General features: G+C 44.1%; 1 protein-coding gene across 3 annotated transcripts in view; it reads right to left on the reverse strand.

Moving 5' to 3' along the window:
• Positions 1-2045: 2045 nt before the first annotated feature.
• The window catches only part of TMEM117 (transmembrane protein 117), a 233791-nt gene continuing 211727 nt past the window's right edge, over positions 2046-24109 (reverse strand). For 2 of the 3 annotated variants that reach the window (XM_081211694.1, XM_081211695.1), the window contains exons 7-8: positions 16431-16560; positions 2046-4431 (exon numbers count right to left, since the gene is read on the reverse strand). In XM_081211694.1, the coding sequence (XP_081067820.1) occupies positions 3791-4431; positions 16431-16560 (771 nt within the window). In that variant the 3' untranslated portion in view covers positions 2046-3790. Of the gene's footprint in view, positions 4432-12414; positions 13047-16430; positions 16561-24109 lie in introns of those variants that run through there. The other variant, XM_081211696.1, reaches the window with a different exon arrangement.

The raw sequence follows: 24109 nt of genomic DNA on the forward strand, positions 1-24109 counted from the left end.
TTGTATTCTAACGGTGAGTCTGCTGCTTAATAACCATTGCTTAGGGTCATGTAATTGTGGAGGCAGCCAGGCTCAAAGCGCTCTTTCATTTTTCTTTGCACTTTAATTAAATTAATGATTTTCCCTCATACACTAAGCAAAGGAAGTGGAACACACACACCACACACACAAACAAGATTTTGATATTTTGGTGCTCAGCACAGAAGGATGAGTGCTGGCAAACCCAATCAGCCATTTGTGTGCCTCTCGTCCAAATGCACTCCAAAATAAAATTTAGCTGAAAAACTAAACAAAGCTAATCATCTATGCAGCAAAATCAAAGTCTTTGCATTTTAATAAGCTTCCAAGCAGTGGGCTCCCTGTAAAATGTAAATTCTATTTTTCTACAGCTTGAACAAGTTTTCACTTACCAAACACTAATGAGAGCTACAATTTCCAAGGGATACAAATTCAGTGGTGATTAAAAGTTTCTGCAGATAAAATATTAAATATTCTGTAGGCGAAGGGGGGGGGGTGTTGGTATTACTGTGATCCTGATGTCTGTGTTTTTTAAAACCCTTCCAAGAACCAATAAAATCTGTCGAATTTCCAACATCCTGATGCCCACACATAGGTGCCAAGCGAAGAAGTGTTAAAGTGGAGCACCAATGCATCATTTTCAGCAGGGACATCATGGCAGAAATTCAAGCTCATGTAGTGCTGTGGGGTTTCAGAGTACAGATGAAAAGTAAAAGACACATACTTCAGCAAGGATAGGCTCCAGCCATATGCTGATCAGTTGCTGAGTGTTTATTAAACTTAGCTCTCAAAAGATGGGTAATAAATGCATAGTTCAATTATGCATGCTAATTTTAGCAGGCAGCCAATTTGAAAAGCAGGCAGATCAAAACAAAATGTGCAAGCATCGGGAGACAGCTGAGAAACAAGGATTGTTACAGCAGGATTTGGGTCTACATCTGAGGCAGTTTAAGTGCTTGGGAAAAAGGCAACTGACCAACCGGATCAACCTAATGAGAGACAGTGTTGTGTAGCGGTTAGTGTGCTGGAATCCAGCATTGCCTGAGCTCTGCGAGTGCAGCTTTCTCCTGATTGAAGTGCAGAGTGTTTGAGGACTGAGACATTTGCAGGGAAACCAAAATGCTTGTTTACAAAGCTATTGTACTACCAACCTTACTGTATGCTTGTGAAACATGGACCACTTATAAACACCATCTCCAGCTCCTCAAAAGATTCCATCAACAGTGTCTCCGAAAAAATTTACACATCACTTGGAAAACAGTCAAGCTAATGCTAGTGTACTGGAAGAAGCAAAGATCACCAGTGTCGAAGCAATGATTCTTCATCATCAACTTCGTTGGACTGACATGTGCGGATGCCTCATTATCGTCTTCCAAAGCAACTACTCTATTCCAAACGTAAAAATGGAAAGTGTTATGCTGGCAGTCAACAAAAGAGTTTTAAAGACTGTCTCAAGGCAATTTTTTTAAAAAATGTAGTATAAATACCAACAATTGGGAAACACTGGCCTGCGAGCACTCCAATTGGAGAACAGCTTTTACCAAAGGCTTTGAAGACACTTGAACTCAGGATGCAAGGGAGAAACGTGCTAGGAGGAAGGCATGCTTGGCAAATCCACACGATGATCAACTCCTGCCTGGAAACCAATGTCCCCACTGTGGAAGGACGTGTGGATCCAGAATTGGCCTCCACAGTCACTTACGGACTCATTGTTAAAACCGTGTTTACGGAAGACAATCTTACTTGGCTATGAGGGATCGCCAAAGAAGAAGAAGTATGTTGGAATAGGACCCAGGTTCAAATTCCCATTTGACCAGGAAGGTCACTGGGTGATCTTGAGTTAGTCACTGCCTCTCAGTCTAGCCTACTTCACAGGGTTGTTGTGAGTGATTAAATGTGGAGGGGGAGAGCCAAGTAGAACTCCCTTGAGCTCCTTGGAGGAAAAAAGCATTAAATAAAATAACTAGGAATTTGTTTATTTATTATCTAACAAGGCAAAAGAGAAAATAAACACAATTACACCTTGATTTTGTTTCTCAGTTTTCTTTTTTATTAGCGGACACCGTGTTAATTCCTCAGAGTAACAAAACAACACAGAATTTGCTATACTATTTCATGCATTCAGTCCTCGTACCACAACCAGCCAACAAAGTCTATTCCCTTGGTGGCATTGCCCAAGTTGCCTGCTGGTACACCCAAATGCAGGGGCAGCCAGATATCAGGCCTGATGGATCTATTTTGTTTTCTGCTTGGACTTTGAGATCCACCAACCAGAGCTGGATGCAAAATGATGGCACCAGGGGATGAGGGTTGGGCTTCTGTATACTTAATATTAAGCACCTGTTCAGCCCAAGGATTTGCGTTCAGGACCGGAATAGCTTCAACAGTCCTTTCACACATCATTCAATCCCTGGTTCCCCACCTCCTCAAGCTTTTTATGTTTCAGCAACCTGATTTTAGGAGGTGGGAAGTCTTTTTGAGAATGATGAACTCTTGCTGATCTACTGCAAATCACCCTGAGATGCTGAGTTACTTTCTGCCCATGCCTGCCCCAGTGCATGTTTACATCGGAGTTCATCAGCACTGCAAATGCTGCACCCTGCTAGCTTTAAGCACATTCCCAATATTGGTTCTTTGGCATCGCTTTGGTTTCGGCAAAGATCCTGACTTGTCCCACCAACACTGCATTTTAACCTTTTTGCTCCTAAAGGAGAAGGGCAGGATTTTTAATCGAGTGGCAATTCATCTCTAATTATGGAAAACGTAATTAGGTATTATCATCTAACTGCAATTACTTGTGGAGAAAGTCACATGTCCCTAAGCAGTGACCCATGCTACATTATCAGACTGATGTTATGAATCGGCGTTTGTCTCTGGAAGCTAGCCAGCAAAATTAAAAGGGAATCAACATGCTTCTTTGAAGTCCAGCTGTTGAAGTCATTGGCTCTATGCATCCGTAAATAAAAGCCGGGCTTTCATTGCCGTTGCTTATGAGGAACCCTTTCACAAATACATTGACCGTTGACATCAGGCCTGCGTTGTTGATAACACTCATCAAGTGAGGCTCCAAATTGTGGGTAGACCATGTAGACCACTACCCTCCAGATGTCGTGGACTCCAATTCCCATCACCCATAGTCAGCATGCCAGTGGCAAGGGAGGAATGGAATTGTAGTTCATATTATCTGGAGTGCACAGAATTGGCTAACCACATTGGACGGTCTGTAGGATGTAGCAGATTCTCAACAGTTTCCCACACCAGTCTGCAAACAGAGGGATTCCTTTGCTGCCCCACAGAGTCTACTATCATCCAAGTCTTAGAAGGGGCAGAGGAGGATGTTCTGGAGTGAGACTTACCAAGTTCAGCTAGTGGACGACACATTCTCTAGCCACGTTCTATAAACCAAAGTGCCCTTTCAAAATAGTTGCAAAGGACAGCGTCAGTTCTCTTCCCCATGCTGGAGTCAGAAGGACCATTTAAAGTTTCAAGGCACCACCAAAGCAGCATTTTAAACCTGCAGGTTGTCATCTAGTACACTATTGCACTTTTGAAAGAAGCAATCTATAAAGGAATGTTTGATATAATACAATAGGCACAAGTCATTATAATACAAGTAGAAAACAAAGCCATAGAAAAAAAAACATGTTGAGCACCGTTGGGGTATAGGTTGTATCTCTTGTTCTTTAGACTACGTAAACTGTCACTTTACAAAAAAGTTAACAATGAAATCTGACCACAATTGCTTGTTTCACTCATTCCAAAAGAGATGTTACTAGGTTAAAGAGTTATTCTTAGGTACGGGAGGCTCTCTTATCGGTTGCAGGGGGCTTGGCTGTTCACTTAAATGTGCGCTAAGGTTTTCTGATGTTAGGAGGGAAGAATTAAAGACGATCTCGCTCAAGTCTGACTTGATGGATATAAAATGTGGATCTTCGCAGCTTAAGGGCTCCTCTGCTAAAACCTGGGTGTTCTCTCGTGTCATCGCCACATCGGATGGCGATTTCCTTTTCATGCGTGTGTACGATTTGTCAAGATTTTCCATGCCTTGGTCGGTTTTCTGAAATCGCCCAAAGAACCAGATGAAGAAGCCAAACAGTGCGAAAGCCAGTAGACATGGAATGAAGGCCAGACATTTGACATCTAGGCTCGCACCAATGTACCGGCTATGCAGAAACATGTCACCTTCGGCATAGGTCCTGTTGGTCAAAGGGTTAGTGTTGTTTGACCTCCATTCCCAAGACAGTTTGGTTCTGTTGAGGTCCTTCAAGCTTTCTGAGTCTTCTACTGTGTAAATCTTCTGGCCAGGACCAATATATTGACCATATTCATGGGGCTTGTAAAATATCTGATTCTTCCACATGTTCAGATCCAAGATCAAAACAAGGAATATGATTCCATAGTTAAACCACTTGCCTGTAGCAGAAAGAAAAATAAGGAAAGCATATGATGAGTCAATCTGTACCAGGACAGTGAAAGGTACAGGCAAAGTCACTCAGAAGACTATGAACAGAGCATTTTCAGTTAATATGTACAATGAGGTTTGAATTAAATACGCAGTAGAGTCAGATTGGTGACTGGAAAAGTTTTACTGTTTCAGAATTACGCCTTGTTTTATAATAAATCATTTGGGAACGGAAACCCAGAAGTACAACAAATTGAATTCATCTGTAGGTGACCTGTGGGTTTAAAATACTAGGAGATGCAGTGTAGATCAATAAACCTAAAGAGCAGCTGTTTCGGGACACAAAAATCCTTCCAGAAAAATAAAGACCACATCTAAAGGACCATCATGCAGGTTACTAAAGTGTCACTAGGACTGATCCCTCATTTGTTCAGAATTAGTGCTACTGCTACAGTGGTGACTGCTAGATTCTATGTAACTCACTTCAAGGAGGGCAGAAGGCGGAAGCCTCAGGCATTTATGCAGCAGAAAATTCCAGTAGTCAAGCATTCAAGGCTAGAGATTTGTAGCAACTGGTCTATGTTATGCTTGCCTAACACTACTGCTGTATCTGATGCTTCCTTCTTATTAGGTAACAACAACAACAACAATTCTTTCCTGCCCTTAATGATCAGGTCCTGGGAAGGCTACAGCAATTTAAAAATACAATATTAAAAATTGTTTACAAGATATTATGATCAAGAGAAGAGGATGAGTCTTGAAAATCTTTTTTAAAAATCTAGTTTAATGAAATTATGTAAGAGAGAGGGACAGAGAGAGGGGGGATGGGTCCTACAATATATATCAATGGGTTATTGCAAAGAGGTGCATCTTCAATATACAGCAGTAACGCTATAATAAAGGTGCCAAGCACACCTGTTTGTGGAAGGAGTGCCACAATTTAAGAGCTGCCACAGAAATGCTTTCTCCTGGGCCACCACCCTCAAATTCTGAGCACGGTGGAACTACCAAGAAGGACTGTGGGGAAAGATTCCTCGCCACCAGTGCCACATGGCAGGTGAGATAATCAGCGGCCGAGCTATCCGCTCTGGCTCCTAGAGTGTTGCACATACCGCCCACCTGGGGTGGGGTGATCTGCCCAGGGGACGGGGCAATTGGGCCTGGGGGGTGTGATCCGGCACGACGGTGTTCATGCTGGGAGGGCGATCTGGTGTGCTGACGATTGTGCTGGGGGTGCCATCCAGCATGGCCACGATCGTGCCGGGGTTGCCATCCGGCGTAGCAGTGTTTGTGCCGGGGGGTGAGATCCAGCGCAGCGGTGATTGCACCAGGAGGTGCCATCTGGCGCGACCGTGATCATGCCAGGGGTGCCATCTGGTGTGGTGGCGATTGTGTCCGGGGGGATTTTGTCACCCCCCCCCCTCAGGGATGACACACAGGGCAGCCTGCCCCCACCGCCCCCCTTCCTACACCCTTGGTGATAATGTGGCTTCACCACGTTTGGTTAGGTTTAGACTGAGATTTACCCCACCAGCACTAGTCACTGACACATTACATTGCATATAGGTCATTAGACTACCAATGTGACCTACATACTGCATAGCAACCATGAAGGAGAAGAAGGAACAATTTCGTCCATGGCTCTGCTCATCTCATCATTCCACCAGGTGAGGAGAGCCCTGACAGGAACATGAGACATATCTTTAAGGAGCAGGGAAAAAGGTTAGAGAAGAAATTTTAAGAACCCTGTATTTGTCTTCTCTGAACTTACAAATTGGACAGTATTGCCAAAACTTAGTGTTACAGTTTCCTGATCAAATCTCTCTGACTGCTCTTGCCCTCCTTGAAATACCACTTTTTTCCTCCTAGAAAGTAAGGGGAAATGTCTGTGCGTGTTATGGAGCGAATGCCTGCAGGTGGTGGTGGGATCTGCTGCAGTCGTGAGCAGAGGATCCATGGTTCCCCTTCCTTCCCTCCTCCATGGTTACAAAGCATGGATCCACATGGATCCTCGGGATTTTTGCATTGGTCTACTCCAAACTCACTGTCAGATCACATGTCTGTGGCCACAGCATGAACCACAAAAATCATACATTCACTGTTTCGTTTAGAATATTTTTTTTCCTTGTTTTCCTCCTCTAAAAACTATGTGCGTGTTATGGTCTGGTGCATGTTATAGAGCGAAAAATACGGTAATTGTGTTCTTCAGCTGGGCAGCCTTCACATATGAAACAAAGAGCTTCTTTGTTGCTTACCATGTCACCACAAAAACTCCCTCTTTACTCCCCAAAGGTGGCAACCACACAATCACAGTGCTTGATCTCCAGCTACGAAGGAAACGACCTCCTCATAAATGTGTTCAATTAGCTGCCCCTCAGGTGCTCCAAACTGCTGAATCTATGTGAACTGCTGTCTGGATGCTCCCTGGTCAGATGTCCTGGGAATTGCCAGAACATGTGAACACACAAATTGCTCTGCCTTTATCCCTCTGTCCTACAACGAGCCATCCATCTCTCCTGAGAATAGCCGGCTACCATGGATCTATCACTTCTATCTTATGAGGGTTCTTTCCTCCCACCTGGTCAGCATAAGCCCTGTGTGGCTGCATTTCGGAGGAATTTTTTCCGGGTGTCAAAGCCATTCAGGCCTTCTGTTTCCCATTCCCGGGATGGAGCAAAAAGAGCAAATTAAGGACCAGCTCTTTGTCTGTGTGGATTTCCAGTAGCTAACATTTCAAAATGCTGCTGTTTGTTGAGCCCTCTCATCTCAGTTACAGCCATCGCAAGGAGCATCAAATGCTTCTGTCTGTATCTCCAGAAAGCACTTTGCTGCTATTGAGTGCCTTGCAAGGATGTTTGCAGACACACATACTGTACACAGATGAACAAAACAGGAATCCCTCAGAGACCTTCTGGAACAACCGCTCTGCTTGGATTGCTTCACTTTGACCTCTGACCTTTCTATTTTTGCCCACAGGGTCCCCGAGGCATCTCTGTGTCTGGAGTGCCTGCAGTCAGTCCAGACACGCATCCTCCGCCTTCGCTGTAACCACCAGCCTCCCTATTCTGATGACAACCAGCAGCGAAATTCTTTTGGAGTCTGGTGGATACAACTTGGTTGCTTAAAACACTGGGTTTCCTTTGCTGACCTTTATTTCTAAATCTGCGGGCATTTTCTAGCATGGTACATATTGATCTCCAGCATATCTATTTCAGTTGGAATGACTGTAAGCGTATTGTCAATCTTTATACCATAAGGGAAACTCAGAAGCTGTCTTATACCAGCTCAGATTACTCATCCACCAAGCCCCCTGTTTTCTCTTTAAGGGGTAGCTAATGTCTCCATCATTCCTGATGATTGGCCGTGCTGGCTGGGGCTGCTGGAAACTGGAATCCAACAACTTCTGGAGGGTGTGGTATTGACTATCTTGGACTTGGATCTGCAGCCCACAGTCTCAGGGAGCAAATACCTTTCCCATCGACTGCTACAAGATTCTTTCTTAACTGTACATGCTTGTCAGGCTTCAGGGAATTGACTTCCTTCCTCGTGGCAGTAGATAAGCAGAATAAAGGAAAAGGAGTCTTCTTACCAGTTAGAAACTTTAATAATCACAGAGAGAGAACAAAGGACCCATTTCCTAGGAATGGCAGTGCTTCCAATTAAGGATCCTTCCCCCTTACATCCCTATTAATCTACATCACTTCTACATCTTGTGATCTGAGTATGTACCCTCTGTGCTTTGTGTGCTTTCTGTTCTGCCATTTTCTCAGCTCTTCTTGACCTTGGGGAGAGTGGAGCAATGCTTTCCAGAGACAGTGAATTTGTTCACCCTCTCTCTCTCCCAGTGTTTCATCTCCTAGCTGTTCCCCATCCAGTATTTCCCAGCTTCTGCCTTCTGAACTATGTCCCTCTGCAAACCAGTGTTCCAAATCTATACCGTCCTCCTGCTCCTGGGAAGATTCAGGATACGGATATGGAGCAGGGGGAGGGGGAGGTTCCCACCATTCCTTCTCAGTGTGGCCCTTCTCAGCACGAACTCTGACAATGCCAGGGTTTTAACCTGGGACTTTCTACATGCAATGTATTTTCCTGGACGGTTCATCCCACTTTGCCACTTGAAGCAAAATGGAAAGTGCCACTCTGCCCTGTTGCTGCTGCCACCAGCACCAGCACCACCATAACTGGTCCTGCCACTGTCACATGTACCACCCACTGCCACATCTGCACTGGCAGAGAAGCGATTCTGGCACTGGTGCTGATTTAAGGTGAGCTCTCGGCTGAAATCATGCAAGATCTTGTGCACTCTGCAAGTTCTCGTATGATTTTGGTGAGATCTTGGCCAAAATCATGGAGATGCTCATTAAACATCCCCTTGCTCAATATTGCAAGTGTTTATATATTTGAATCTGAATTACCTGGACCTTTATAGATCCAAACTATGCATCCAGTGTGGCTGGATAATAAATAGACTTTTTTAAAGAAAGGAACTAGTCTAGCCCCTGAATCTATTTTAACAAGGAGAGTGGATAACCAAACTTACTTCTAAGTCCTACAAATCTCCCAGGGTACCATGGAAACTAGGCTATGCTGTGTATTTACATAAACTGCTGCCTAGGAAAGAAAGCACATGCGTTTGCAATGAGCCATCTGTCAAGGGAAATCCAGATGAGTTAAGCAGATGCAAAAACGCAAGATCTCTCTATGCACACAGAAAGAAGAAAGAATGGAAGCAAGAGCGAAGAATATTTAACATGGACTAAAACACACATTTGGAACTCCTCGCTACAAACGGGATTTAAGGAGAAGTCATAGCGTGGGGGGGGTGTTACTGGAGCATAAAATAATAATGGTGCACATTAGGGCACAGACATCAGTATTGTTGATGTTTCCATCATGCTGGTCTTGACAGAGACCTGATGAGCAATGTTGGAGAGTAATTGGCACTGACCTTCTCCAGTCTTGTGGCTCCCTCACTTCAGAGTTCAATTTGAGGATTAAGGGGACAATTAGTTAAAAGAGGTGTTCCATTCCGTGACACTCTGGCTCCACCATGCACAATTAACATATGTCATGCTCAGGGATTTCAAGATATTTTTTCTTGTTTATAGACCACATGGTTGAGGTGATAGATTTTGTTCTGAACACATTGATTTGATTTCCATTAATGGAGCCAATCTAACAAGAACGACAACTTGAATAGAATGAAACGGGCTTCAGACAACGTCCCCCCCCCCTGCACATTACAGGCAATTCACATTTATCTGGTCACACACTCACAGCCAATCAGGTATCACATTTATCAACCTGATTTTTACAGAATGCTTGGTAGCTGAAAATGCAAATTTGGCATTCCTTTCGCAAACTAATTATACTCAGCCTGTGTGCTAAAGGTAAAACAAAAGCAAAATAACCCTCGTCCCATAAAACCAAACCCAAACCCATAAGAAATGGGTGGATCTCATATGGTCTGGAAGGATCAAAAGAAAGCTGCTGAAACCAAGACAATTCTTAGAAACTCTGAAGTACAACAGGAAAGGATGCCTAAAGGTAAAATTTCAAGCAACAAAGGGTGTTTGGTGGGGAGAGGGGAGTGCAAATACGGTACTAAAAAGACATATTTCTAAATATTATTCAGAAAATGAAGTTGAGAGATGAATGTCCTTTGACATTGTTGATCTGGGTTTGGGGCCAAATCATGTCTTTGAGTATCTGGTGTGACGGCCTAATCTCATTGCCCCACAACAGGGTCAGGAGCCATTTCAAATTCAGAAGAAGAAGAAGAAGAGTTTGGATTTGATATCCCGCTTTATCACTACCCGAAGGAGTCTCAAAGCGGCTAACATTCTCCTTTCCCTTCCTCCCCCACAACAAACACTCTGTGAGGTGAGTGAGGCTGAGAGACTTCAGAGAAGTGTGACTAGCCCAAGGTCACCCAGCAGCTGCATGTGGAGGAGCGGGGAAACGAACCTGGTTCATCAGATTATGACTCTACCGCTCTTAACCACTACACCACACTGGCTCTCAGTCAGGATTCCAGAAAATCCAAAGTCTGGACCAAAACAAACTCTAAAATAGACTTCCGGGTTAGCGTGATTGGTTAATGGCGGATTCCCTCCGCGCTCCGGAGGGAATCGGCTCTACTGAGGACGGGTCCTGCTGCGGCGGCGACGCGGGGACCCTCAGAAACCACAGGCGCCGAAGCCTGTTGACTTGGTGACTTGGCGGGCACCATTTGTGCCCCCCTGACCCACAAAGAAGCCTTTTTAAAGGCTTTGGAGAGGGTGCGGAGAGCGGCGTGGTGCTGTGAGTAGACCGCTACTTCAGTGGAGTGAAGCCGCGAGCCATGGCCGGAGAGCGCTGACTTTTTTCCTTGAACATTTGGACTGAAAAAGAAATAACCCGTGAGTAGTACGGAATTTGGATTTTAAAAATCTCTTTTTCCTTGAATTTGGAACGATCGGGGGAGTGCTAAAAGGAAGTCCGCTCCCCCCTTCCTACAGACATTTAAAGCAAGAATTGGATAACTAAGGTGGAGAGACCATCTCTCTCTTTGTGAGACAAAAGTTATTAATTTCACGATTGGCATTAGAAGTTTTGTGCTGGAGGATGAGAACTGAATCTTAGAAGTTGATGTGACACCCCCCCCCCCGGATCCGGGAGCGATCCGTGAGCGAGCCTGCTGAGGAGACACAAGGAGTTTGACAGCTGTCAAAGGAGCTGTCAAATGAGCTTTTAAAGCTAGAAAAAATTGTTATTTACTATCTTTGAGGACTAGATGAGTTACATTTGATCTCAAGTTGTTGGAGACAAAGAAGAAATAAATTTACTGACTGTTGGAGAAGGACTACTAAGTAACCAGAATCCCTCTAGGGGGGATTCTGAGACATTACAATGGCTGCAGATGGAAAATTACAGGCCGAGTTAGAAAAAATGTTTTTTCTCGTGGGAATGCTACAAGACCAGAGCACAGCTATGGCTACAAAACTTGTGACCTTGAATTTTAAAGTAAATAATCCTGTTGACTGTGTTAAGGACTTGACAAAAAACAACTCTGCAGCTGAATCAGAAGAGATTTTTTCAGAACTAGAGGAGAGAGAAGGAGGAGTGGAAATATTGCTGGTGGAAAGGGCCAACCAGAGGCCTACAATTGTGGAATATAAAGAAAACAAGGAAATTGTGGATTACAAAGAAAATAATATTCGGATTATGGGAATTTGGACTGAAATTGAGAAGGAAGTAGGGAGTGATCCCTTTATGTGGGGATCGGAAGAATTACGGATTGCAAATTTGTCCAAGATGAAAGGGGAAGCCTTTGGGACACTTGGAACATCTGGACTTAAAAGAAGCAAGAAATATGATTGGGGCTCCGTTTTCGAATATGGAGGGCTGGCTGGAAGAAACTTGGATCTTACTGGGATAGAGCTCCTTCGAGACCCGATGACCAACATAAAGGACTATCAACAAAACCGGCGGAGAAGGACTGATGGAGATTTGAAGGCCTCGGACGTGAGAAATCCAGGCTAAGAACTGATATTGTGGATATCTTTTGTTTCGGGGGATCGAAACCGGGAAAGAGGGGGGTGAGAGCTTCTGAATCCAAAAGGAGGATAACTTTATGATTTTTAAGTTTAGTGTGTTCGGTAACTAATATTTAAAATTGGGAAATTTGTGGAAGGGAACTTAGGTCGACCTTAGAAAAGGAGGTAAAGATTATAACTGATGTATAAGTTAAAATTGGTTAATTAAGAAGAACTAAGTTAAAAAATGATTATAATAATATTGTGAAGATGAGAGTAAGATCTTGCTGAGCCAACTATTGGAATTAGGATGTATGAAGGGGTGGTGCGGGGAAGTCAGAGAATGTGGTTAAGAAAGTAAGGATTTGAAATTATACATGTTTGTCTTTGTGTGTTTGTGATGTTAATATAAAATGTGAAAACCCAATAAAAATTTTATAAAAAACAAACAACAAAACAAACTCTAAAATAGTTTCTGAAATGTGACTTAAAATCTGAGTTTGCTGGGAATTCTGTATTTATCCTGGACAGGAATGTTCTAATGCAGGAGAAAGTCCATGTGATGCCCTTCAGATGTTGTAGGACTCCAACCGCCATCCGTTCCAGCCACCATGGACAGGGATGATGGAAGCTGCAACTGAGCATCATATGAAGGGAACCACATTAGCTCCTTAGATCTATTAGAACTGTTCTCTCTGTGTTCTGCATGCTAATCTTACGCCAATGATCTGAAAAATACATCACAAGCAACTTCTGGCTTTTCATAGACCTCTGCTGAATCACTGCTGGAGACCTTTAACCAGCCAGTTCCAGGCCACTTCATCTTCCAAGTGCCACCAATTATTTAGATGTCCTGCCAACTACAAGCAGAGAACCATTTCCAATTCCTCCAGTGAGTTATTGCTGCACAATTGGAGGACACATTCCTGGCAGTGCCAGAACACTGGGTAACAGGCAGGGATGTCCTCCCAAATGCTTTTTTCAAAGTTTTTTTAAAAGGAGAGAGAGAGAGGCCATTTCCATTTGGCTGTTCTTCTATGACAACAAAATACTTCAGAGAAGGCATGATTTAAAGCCTATTGGCTGGTCCGTGTGTCGTGAACTTCTCCCTTGGAGAAAGGGAGGGGGGAATGGAAGAATCATGGGTAAATTTTGTTGCTGTCAGTTTGGTATATTCCCTTCCTGTTTTTATTTAATCCGCTGAAAAAATACCCATTTCTTGTTGCCAGCTTCTGTGATCTATGCATGGCCTCGGCAGGTTTCATAGCTACGGCATTCATTTTGCACCAAATGGACTGAATAACAAACATAGCCACTTCATATACAGAGTGCATCATTTCCAAAGAACCTGTTTGATCAGTAATTCACATCACCTGAAATATTTTCAGGTGTTGTATATATTCATCTAGATTTGGACAGGGAAATCACAGCGTGTCTGCAAGCAACACAAAAAGCTTAGAAAGTTCCAAAGTTTGAGAACTGAGCTCAAAACCCAGCATTGATTTAACAACAGATGGGCCTAGCAAAGCCCACCCAAAGGGATTTTCTCATGCCGAGTTGATGTGCTTTATGATTCTCCTAAAAAATGGCACAGAGCTGAGATAAAGCAGGCTCTTGCAACTCAAACGATGTGACATGAATTCAAATAGACTGATTTGTCTAGGAAATCTAATAAATAGAACTTATTAATTCTGAGCTGGAAGAAAAAAACGCATTCTACAATCCCTATTCATGTGCTCATTCTCCAATTAAATTATGCCCTTCGCACAAAAAATATCCCCATTAGTTTATAGAGGCTGGGAGAGGGAAGAGACATTGGCTAACCACAAACAGCCTACTTTTAAAGAGCACTAGAATGAAAACAAAGAACATCAAATTCCAGCTGCCATATTAAGGTATCTCATTGTCAGTGGCATAATCAATATCCCAACAGCACCTCCTGTTTCCTCTTGATTGCTGCATTCACCAGAAAATGTTTAATTATCTTTGCTCTTTCGACCAAGAGTAGATCTTTAAATGCCACAGCCTGCACTATAATTTTTTTAGTTATGGTTTGGATCTGCTACACCTTCTCCCACTAAACATACTGGCAGGTGACTCCCTATGGAGGGGTATAGAGGCAGCAGTGTGTGGAGGAATGACTCATGGTTTCAGTTGCCTCTACAAGAATACACAGAGTATGTGAAACAAGCAAGAAGAACTTGAGCTCTAAATACAGGATGGTAAATATGGCCTAGTAGGCATTACTGAAACCTGATGGGATGGCTGGAATGTAGAAACTGAGGGGTACAACCTGCTCAAATGGAACAGATCAAACAGAAAGGGAGGAGTAGCAGCAGTAGTAGTAGGTCCAACAAATTCCTCAACTGACAATTTCATTTCCCAGAAGATGGAAGAAGCAACAAGGGAGTACTCTCTCTTGGACCTGGGACTCACCAACAGGGAGAAACTGATCGATGAAGCGAATGTACAGGATAACCTTGGGAGGAAGTGATTATATCCTCTTGGGTTTCATTAGACACCGGCAAGGGAAAACTGAGTGTAGTCAGACATGTACTTTGAGAAAGCTGATTTCAAAAGCTTAAGGGTCAGAAATGGCCAGAAATGGTCCCATGGTCAGAAATACTTAAAGAGAATGGAGTCCAAGATGCTTGTCAGTTTCTTGACACAGTTATCTATGTTTTCATTCCTTTCATTCCTTCCTTTCATCCCACCAAAAATACACCTCCCCGAAATCTGACGCATATTACTCTGCTCTTAAAAGATCTGCACTGGTTGCCAATTCACTACCAAGCTCAGATTAAGTTGTTAACATTGACATGTAAAACTCACATACAACTTGGCTCCCAAATATCTGAAGGAACACCTGCTCCTACATTGACCTGTCTTGGGTAAGATCAGTGGGAGTGGCCCTGATGGCAGTGACACTGCCGACTGTGGTTTCAGGGGCAGTGGCATGTGAGAGGGCATTCTCTGCCATGAAATGACTTGCACCATCCCTGTATGATTTTCAATGATTGGTCAAGACCTGCCTCTTTACCCCAGGCCTTTGGGCATATTTCCTTCTCCTGTCTAGCTATGCACTGATGTACATTTCAGCTGTCCTGAAATCTCCCTGGTGCCAACTTCGTGACCACTTGTTTATAACCAGGAAAGATTAGTTTTTAATATGGAGCTACCACTGAGGTTTTTACATCAATGCAATTGGATTTATTAGGTCTTTTAATAATGGGTAGCTATAGTTTTATAATCTGATTTATACTTGGTTTTTACTCATTTGTGAGCCACCTTGATATTTTTCTCAAAATGAGAGGGGGTGTATAAATCCTAAAAACAACACTGATCAGGCTTCCTCATAATAGTTGCTAATACATAACAAAAAATGTGCACATTCATTGGTGAATATCGTGTCATCTAAATGCCATTATTCCATCATAAAGCAGAACCATTTGGAAATTCAGATTCCTCTTAACGTTAGAGATTGTTTCTGCTATCAGAAAATTCTCTCCTCCTTCTTCCCTTTGAGTGCCAGGAACACCTACAGCAGGGTTTCCCAAACTCAGATCTCCAGCTGTTTTTGGACTATAACTCTCATCATCCCTAGCTGGCAGGAACAGTGGTCAGGGATGATGGGAATTGTGGTCCAAAAACTGCTAAAGACCCAATTTTGGGAAACCCTGATTTACAGCTGTCATTCCGCTTCTAGTTAAAGCATCGCTGTATGTTTCAGGAAGCCCTTCCAAAATGAGAACAAAAGAGAGGCCAGAAAAAGATACAAGCAGACAACAGATGATAGCTGCACTAATCTGCAGTGACATGGTGCAACCTGCGATTCCTAAAGACACACATCCTAGAGCTGTTTTGAAAGGCCTGGTCTGCACGAAACAGCAGGTGGTTTTAGTGAAACTGTTTCAGGCCTGCACTATTTCAGGCTACAGGTGTGGGGCTGCATGGCTGAGTCCTTTCCCATAATCCCCAGAAATGCCATCTACGTAGAATCATAGGACTATCATGTTGGAAGGGAACCTAAGGCCCATCTAGTCCACCCTCTGCAATGCAGGGATCTCAGCTAAAGCATGACAGGTGGCCATCCCACCTCTGCTGAAAAACCTCCAAGGAAGGAGGGTCCACCACCTCTGTCCCACGGCTGAACTGCTCTTACTGTCAGAAAGTTCTTCCTGATGTTTAGTTGAAATCTTCTTTTTTGAAACTTGAATCCATTGGTTTGGGTCCTACTCTCATGAACAGGAGAAAACAAGCTTGTTCCATCATCCACGTCAAACTAGACATGCAAGACTTCAACTCTGAAGTGGTACAGTCCTGGAGGTGCTTTCCCATGACTGTTGACAGAGATAAAGCTCAAGCAAAGCAGAATAAGGTTGGATTCTGGACTACACCACTTCAGAATCACTGCGGGGGTGGGTGGTGGGTGGGCGCTGCATTCCTAGCCTAGCTAAATACCAAGAAGGGGATAGCAAAGAATGTTAACATACCTGTTATATGTATGTGATACTCCTCCTTTAAAATCTTCTTGCAATAAGGCAATCTAAACTGAAAGTGCGCAGCAGGCAAGCCAGGTAGATTGACATCAACATCACCCATAAAATGTGGAAACTCCCAGTCCTGGTGACAAAGAACAGAAAAGAAAAGAAACCACCAATTATTTATCCTCTGAAATATTCATTTAAATTATATGTACTTTACTATTTGTACCATCTTGGCTGTGAGTCCTGGAAGAGCTCTTTGCCTTCTCCCACCTGGTCTGGGAAGGCAGGGCCCGGACTGACTCCAGCTACAAAAGCTGTGGCTGCTGAACAGACTCTTTGGCTGGGGTATGTACCATCTGGTCTAAGAACCTGATGGCAGGGAATCACAATCATGTATGCATTCTATTGAAGATTCAACCACCAGTATCATCAAAGGGAAATCTAATAGGTCCCAATTCAATTTTTGTGAGAGAATTCATTCACTTTAAATTCACCCAGTACACCTTGTTTATGTCTTCATGCCAAACAGGAATAGTCTTTGGTCAGTGACCTGAGAGTACCTTTGAGTGCCTTGCAGTCCATTAACTTTCAAACCTTGAGCAGCAGCTGGCGGTACAGAATTAATACAGGCAGATTTCTTCAATTGTTATGAGAAAAAAAGAAAAGAAAGAAAGGAGCAAAATTGGGCCCCTGCTGAGCTTCATTACAAACCATAATCAGAAATTGATTCTTTTCATTTCCAGTAATAGGTCTTGCTGCCATAATTAAGCTGTCAGATCATGGATAGATAATTTAGCAAGCAAGCACCTGACAGCAGAATTCACAGACAAGTGTAGCTGCTGCTAAAGGCAATACAGATTCATAGTCAATACAGAGAGGCTGTGAGTCTAAGATCACACCCCTAGACATCGGATTGGTCTCTTCCTAGTCACATTCATATATTGCCTTCTACAAGGATTCCATTTATTTTGCCGGGGTGGCTGGGTGCCTTTTGAACCTGGCAGGGCTGCTTGGAAGTCATGGTGGGGTGGCCACGGTATTCCAGTATGCCACATAATATCAGTCTTAGATTTGAACAGGGAAGCTGTCTTCTACTGAGCTGGACCAACAATCCATCTAGTTCAGTAGGGTTATATACTGATTGGAAGCAGCTCTTAAGGGTTTCAGACAAGAAAGCATTTCCCAGCTCTACCTGGGAGATGCCAGGGATTCAACCCAGCACTTCCTGCCTACAAAGCAAATTATGTACCACAGAACTACAGCCCACCCCTCCATTTCTTCCTGATTTGGCTAAGAAGCATTGATAAGCCTAACTTCCACAGAAGGACTTCAACAGAACCTCTGTGTGTGTCATCGTTGCCTAGATGCTGGGATGCATAACAAATATTCTCCCATATCATGGCCAGTGAATCATGCCAATCCTTCTGATGCAGTTATAATAATGTGTTTTCCATTTGCTTCCTCAAAGGATTGGGTCATACTATCCCCACCTTGTTTCCAGTAAATTGCAAGGGGCTTTTGTCTGTTCCTACTTCCTGCTGGTCAGCACATCCCAATGTCCGTTAAGACAGACTGCTTCCCTAATATCCTGCCTAGGTTTCTGCCAGAAGCATGGCAGCATCAGCTCCTGAAATCCTGCAGCCACCCTATCAGGTTGCGATAGCTTTATGGAAAGTCGCTTTAATGTTTCTGCTACGCCGATCTTTTTTTTAAACTCAGTATTTCACCCATAACTGTCAACGTTTCCCTTCTTTTAAGGGAAATTCCCTTATTCCGAATAGGATTCCTCGCAAGAAAAGGGAAAAGTTGACAGCTATGATTTCACCCCATTTTAAAATACTTCATTTATTTATAAATAAATAAATAAGCGGGTGCAGAGAATGTTCACATTCTTACACATAAAGGTTGGTGGGTAAGGTAGGGATAAGCAGAGTCTAGGTCAGGAGTCGGCAAAATTTTTTAGCCGCGGGCCGGTCCACTGTCCCTCAGACCTTGTGGTGGGCCAGAGAAGCGGCACCAGAGCGGGGGGAGCTGGAAGAAGAGGAGAGGGGGACAAGTAGTCCTCCTCCCCACCCCCCCAGCCGCTGCGTTTACCTTCCCAGGGGCTGCCGCCGCCACCGCTGTGCTTCTGCTTCTTGTTGGTAGACAGAGCGAGCTCATCTGCTCCGTTCTCTGGTACACAGGAGCACCAGGGTGGTGGCAGCAGCGGAGGAGGGAAGATGAGTGGTGTGAAAGGGCTGGCTCCGGAGAGGGGCTACTCAAAATGGTGCTCAGCCAGCTCAGCCCAGCCCCCTTCCTCCTCTAGGCAGGGCGGGGAGAAGCCAGGAGGAGGGAGGGAGGAGGTGCTGCCATGCTTCATGTGAGGGAGAGTGGGGGAACTGGAATGGCACAGGGGGGGAAATGGCGCAGCCCAAACGAACAGAATCCCCACGCCGATTCACAGACAGTCCGCGGGCCGGATCCTGAAGGCAATTGGGCCTGACATCTTGAACCTCAAGAAAGATGCAAAAAGCTTCAAAAAGGAGTGGGATGAAACTGACAAGATGCTGCCCGCAACTCTGCAACAGGCTGTATAATGGAGTCCCTGCGATGAAGAGGTGAAACTGGCCAAGCTTTTCTCAAACACACCACCTACAGTGAAAACGGTTCTCCATGAGACTCTGCTGCAGTGGTTTCTGTTTCACACAAACACACACACCTCTTCACAAATAAATTTGCCTAATAATAATAATAATAGGTAAAGGTAAAGGTACCCCTGCCCGTACGGGCCAGTCGTGTCCGACTCTAGGGTTGTGCGCTCATCTCACTTAAGAGGCCGGGAGCCAGCGCTGTCCGAAGACACTTCCGGGTCACATGGCCAGCGTGACGAAGCTGCTCTGGCGAGCCAGCACCAGCGCAGCACACGGAAACGCCGTTTACCTTCCCGCTATAAAGCGGTACCTATTTATCTACTTGCACTTCAGGGGTGCTTTCGAACTGCTAGGTGGGCAGGAGCTGGGACCGAAAGACGGGAGCTCACCCCGCCGCGGGGATTCGAACCGCCGACCATACGATCGGCAAGTCCTAGGCGCTGAGGTTTTACCCACAGCGCCACCCACGTCCCGAGTAATAATAATAATAATAATAATAATAATAATAATAATAATAATAATTTATTTATACCCCGCCCATCTGGCTGTGCTTCCCCAGCCACTCTGGGCGGCTCCCAACAGAATATTCATAATAGTAATAATAAAGCGATAAAACACCAAACCTTAAAAACTTCCCGATACAGGCTGCCTTCAGATGTCTTCTAATAAAGGTCAGATAGTTGTTCATTTCCTTGACATCTGATGGGAGGTTGTCCACAGGGCGGGTGCCACTACCAAGAAGGCCCTCTGCCTGGTTCCCTGTAGCCTCACTTCTCGCAGGGAGGGAACAGCCAGAAGGCCCTTGGTACTGGACCTCAGTGTCCGGGCTGAACGACACTGTGGAGACGCTTCTTCAGGTATACCAGGCTGAAGCATTGCACATTTAATATTTTTCTCTTCTATGACTTTCTTATACAGACAACCCCCCATTTACGTGGGGGTTACGTTCCAAGGCACCACGCGTGTCAGTAAAATTGTGTATATTTGAAACACCATGGAAAAATCCAACAAACACCCCATTTTCGGGTCACTTCAAGGTTTGGCACAATGCACATATACACGGTCACATGCATATTGAACGCACATAAATGGTTGCCTGTAACTCGGATTTTTTGACATGATTTTATTTGTAAGGTGTAGCCAACTTGGCGACCTCAGATGTTGTGAAATACAGTGTCCATCAGTCCCATTCTGCATAGCCAACAGCCAGGGGGGATGGGAGTTGTAGTCCAAAATATCTGGAGCTCACTATTTTGGTTGGCCCTTGCTACATCCTTATTTTATATGGTTATTTGAACTCCCCCCTCCTTCGTTCACTTTTTTAAAAAAAATAAAAAAGGTGTTTACATTGTGAGTCATTTTGAGTTCATTTGGGTTGTAAGCTTTTAAAAGGAATAAAATGAAACGAGCATCTTAGTTAAACTCCTGAGAATTGTTTTCCAAGAGCAGGGAAATGAAACTGACAAGACTTTCAACCCTTAGCTCTGCAGAAAGTCCAAAGGCATTTTACAACAGAAATAAAATTGACAATCTCTCGTCAGGGGAAGTGGCTTCTCACTCCCTGCAGAGGTGAGAGCCTTGTCAGTTTTGCCACCCTTTGTGCACACATTTTTTGGATCACAAAAGCAACATGGAGCAAAATGCTGTACACTTTCTTTTCTGCAGCCAAACAGTTGCCAGTCCAATAACAGGGGAGAGCATTCTCTCTCTCTCTCTCATCTGTTTCTATGTTTATCTATCCATGCATCCATCCATCTGGCTCAGCTCCTGCACACGCCACTTGCCAACTCCAGAGGCAGAGGAAGGGGGGCGGTGGGGGCAGTCCACCCCAGGTGTCATCACTGAGGGGGGTGACATTCGGCGTGCCACCCACCCTTGACTCCCAAGCCTACCCCGAGCCATTGGGGGAAAGGGCAGAGCTGTGCCACTTTGCCAGCGGCCTTCCCCCTTAGTTTTGACAGCTCAGGGAAGGCTTCCTGGAGGGGGGAAGCCTCCCCCAAGCTGTCAAAAGGCAAATAATAATAATAATCCTTTATTGTCACTACACCACCTGTGTGCAGTGAAATTAAATCAAGCCCCCCCCCCAATACACTCAGTCTTGTTCACACTCTGTGTGCTTGTCGTAAGTCAATTGCACCACTATTTTTTTCCCCCATTCAGCAGTCCAACAGCCCATGGATAAAAACTGTTCTTTAACCTGTGGGTGCAGCTGACTATACCTCTGTATCTACTGCCCGGAAGGTAAGAGATTAAAGAGGTGCTGGCCGGGCTTTAGGTCGTGCCTAAGAATTTTCCTCACTCTCCTGAGGCAGCAGTCTCCTGCGATGTCATCTAGTGAACTCAGGGGACAGCCCATAATATCATGTGCTGTGTTCACCACTCTCTGTAGGGACTTCCTGTCCGTGGCTGTCAAACCAGCATCCCACACTGTAATACAGCATGAAAGGACACTTTCTATTGTGGACCAGTAGAAGGAGATCATCAATTTTTGTTTGACATTGTTCTTTCGCAAGACCCTGAGGAAATGGAGTCTCTGTTGGGCCTTCCTAACCACCTGGGTTGTGTTGATTTTCCAAGTGAGGTCTTCACTAAGGTAAATTTAAAGGAAGAGACTCTCTCCCCACAGCCCCCCTGATATACAACGGGGCAAAGTGGTGTGGCTCCGCCCCAGGAAGCAGCCCGCCATGGGCAGCTTGCCCTCTGGGACACTTGCCGTGGGCGGCATCCCCCCTGGAAAGCTTGCCCCACCCTCATGGCCTTACCCCCGGGTGCACAGCATGTGAGCCACTCCAGGGGTCAGAGCAGCTATTTCCGCCTCTGGCCAACCCTACATACCCCCTTGATAAGGCCCCCTGCCAGCTCTTCACCTTACCTCACCTCACCCCACACAATTCCAGCTGCCCCCTCCTTCCACTCCTTCACTGCTTCCACTCTCCGTGGATAAATTTAACAGGGAATCTTCGCTAACAACACCATCAGCGACCCTGCAAACTGCCAAGCATGATTACATTTTACATTGGGGTCTGGGTGGGTGTGCCTGCTCTATGTATTGATCTTTACGGCCTGGAGCAAGGATGGGGCAGAAATTTGATTCAGTTCACATTTAAAGGCAAACCTATCTAATTTGCACTTTCCAAAACAATCAACGAAACAAAACAAAACAAAGCATAGCTATCCTTCAAAATTCACCTTTCTCTGAATTTTGCAATGCCGTTTTCAAGTGAAGTAATGTGCATAAAATTCCATATATTAGTAAAAAATAACACAAAAAACACGCATTATATTGTTGGGATGGCTTTGCAAAAATGTTTATACTGGAATGAGTATATTAGGAGAAATTGCACTTAAATGCTAAAGAGTTTTCATTATGGCATTGAAAATCCAAAATGCATATAGAACAGCAAAGTGTCTATAATATTAGAGGAAACTGCTTTGCGAAAATGTCTGTATTAGAGGAAATTGCATACAAAATGTGTGTATGATGAGGATTTTTTGTAAATGCAAAATGAAGCAGAAAGTGGTATAGAATAAATGACAATGGACATAGATATATATTTATATCTACCACAAATTCTGTCATGGAGGGTATCACAGAAGGACAGAGAGGTTTTCCCCCAACCCAGCTGTTGCAAATTTTTTTTAAAAAAGATGTTGTTGGGGAAAAATTACATGTATTGGATGCAACCTCTAGTTTTCTCCTCCCTATATTTTAAAGTGTGCCGAGAGATTAGCAAAGTCCATTATTTGGGGGCATCCATTTTAAAACTAAAGTTGAAACTGCTTTGATCAAAGGAGGAAGAGAATTCAAGGAGCATCAACTCAGAAGGTCCATCGAGTTCAATGGAAATTTTACTCCCTGAAAAGTGTCCGTAGGATTCCAGACTAATAACATTTTATCTCTTTTATGAAAAAAGAGGGAATAATTTCTTAAGTCTGATTAAAACCAACACTATTTTTGACACGGGTGGCGCTGTGGGTTAAACCACAGAGCCTAGGACTTGTCGATCAGAAGGTCGGCGGTTCGAGTCCCCGCGACGGGGTGAGCTCCCGTTGCTCAGTCCCTGCTCCTGCCAACCTAGCAGTTCGAAAGCACATCAAAGTGCAAGTAGATAAATAGGTACCACTCTGGTGGGAAGGTAAACGGTGAGATGAGCGCCGCAACCCCAGAGTAGGTCATGACTGGACCTAGTGGTCAGGGTCCCTTTACCTTTACCTTTATTTTTGACAGGTTCCTCAATATGAAAAGGCACCATCCTATTCTGAACGATAAAGGGGGGAAACTCCAAGGAATCATTAATCGAGATGCACAATTCTAGCACCAGCAAGCCCCCTGTCACACAACAATCATTAACAAGCCAGGATACAAATCAAAAGATGCAGGGTAATGAAGATACATCATGCATAGAATCATCAAAAAAACAACAACCCTAATCTAATACAAAAATGCATCACACAAAACATAAATGAGAAAGAAATGTGTCTTTTCTTTTAGAAGAGTCTGTTCAATTATTGAGATTAAAAAAACAAGCACAACTTTTAAAAAAACTTATATCCATGTCTGAAATTATTCTCATTATCACCCTGAGATTCACGAAGTTTCAAAGGGCAACTCTTATAAATGTAGGTTCCTTACAAGTCCAATTAAAGACCACGGTTGTTGTCTGATAGCCATCATTTTATACCCAGTACATTGTAACTCACACCCTTCAGTTTACACTACATGATGACTATTCAGACAGCAAAGGTTAAATATGATATGTGACGTTCCTGTATTCTTGAATACTACAGTGTGTAATTATGTAGACTTTTGTTGAGCTGCATGGCCATTCTCTAGGTTAGAGAGCATGCTGTGCAATGCCTAGCTTCACATTAGCTACTGGGCACTGAATTCCTAAGCTAGATTGCACATAAGGTTCTGTAACTGTACAAATAAATGTGCACAGCCACACCAACGGGTCACATTTGTCCCTCTGAAAACGCGCACACGAACCATTCATTTGAATTCACTAATAGTCAAAATTTGATTCCGTCTGATTGTGTCTTGTAGCAACAGAT

This window comes from Podarcis bocagei (assembly GCF_964188305.1).
Source record: "Podarcis bocagei genome assembly, chromosome: 10".
Lineage (NCBI taxonomy): Eukaryota > Metazoa > Chordata > Lepidosauria > Squamata > Lacertidae > Podarcis > Podarcis bocagei.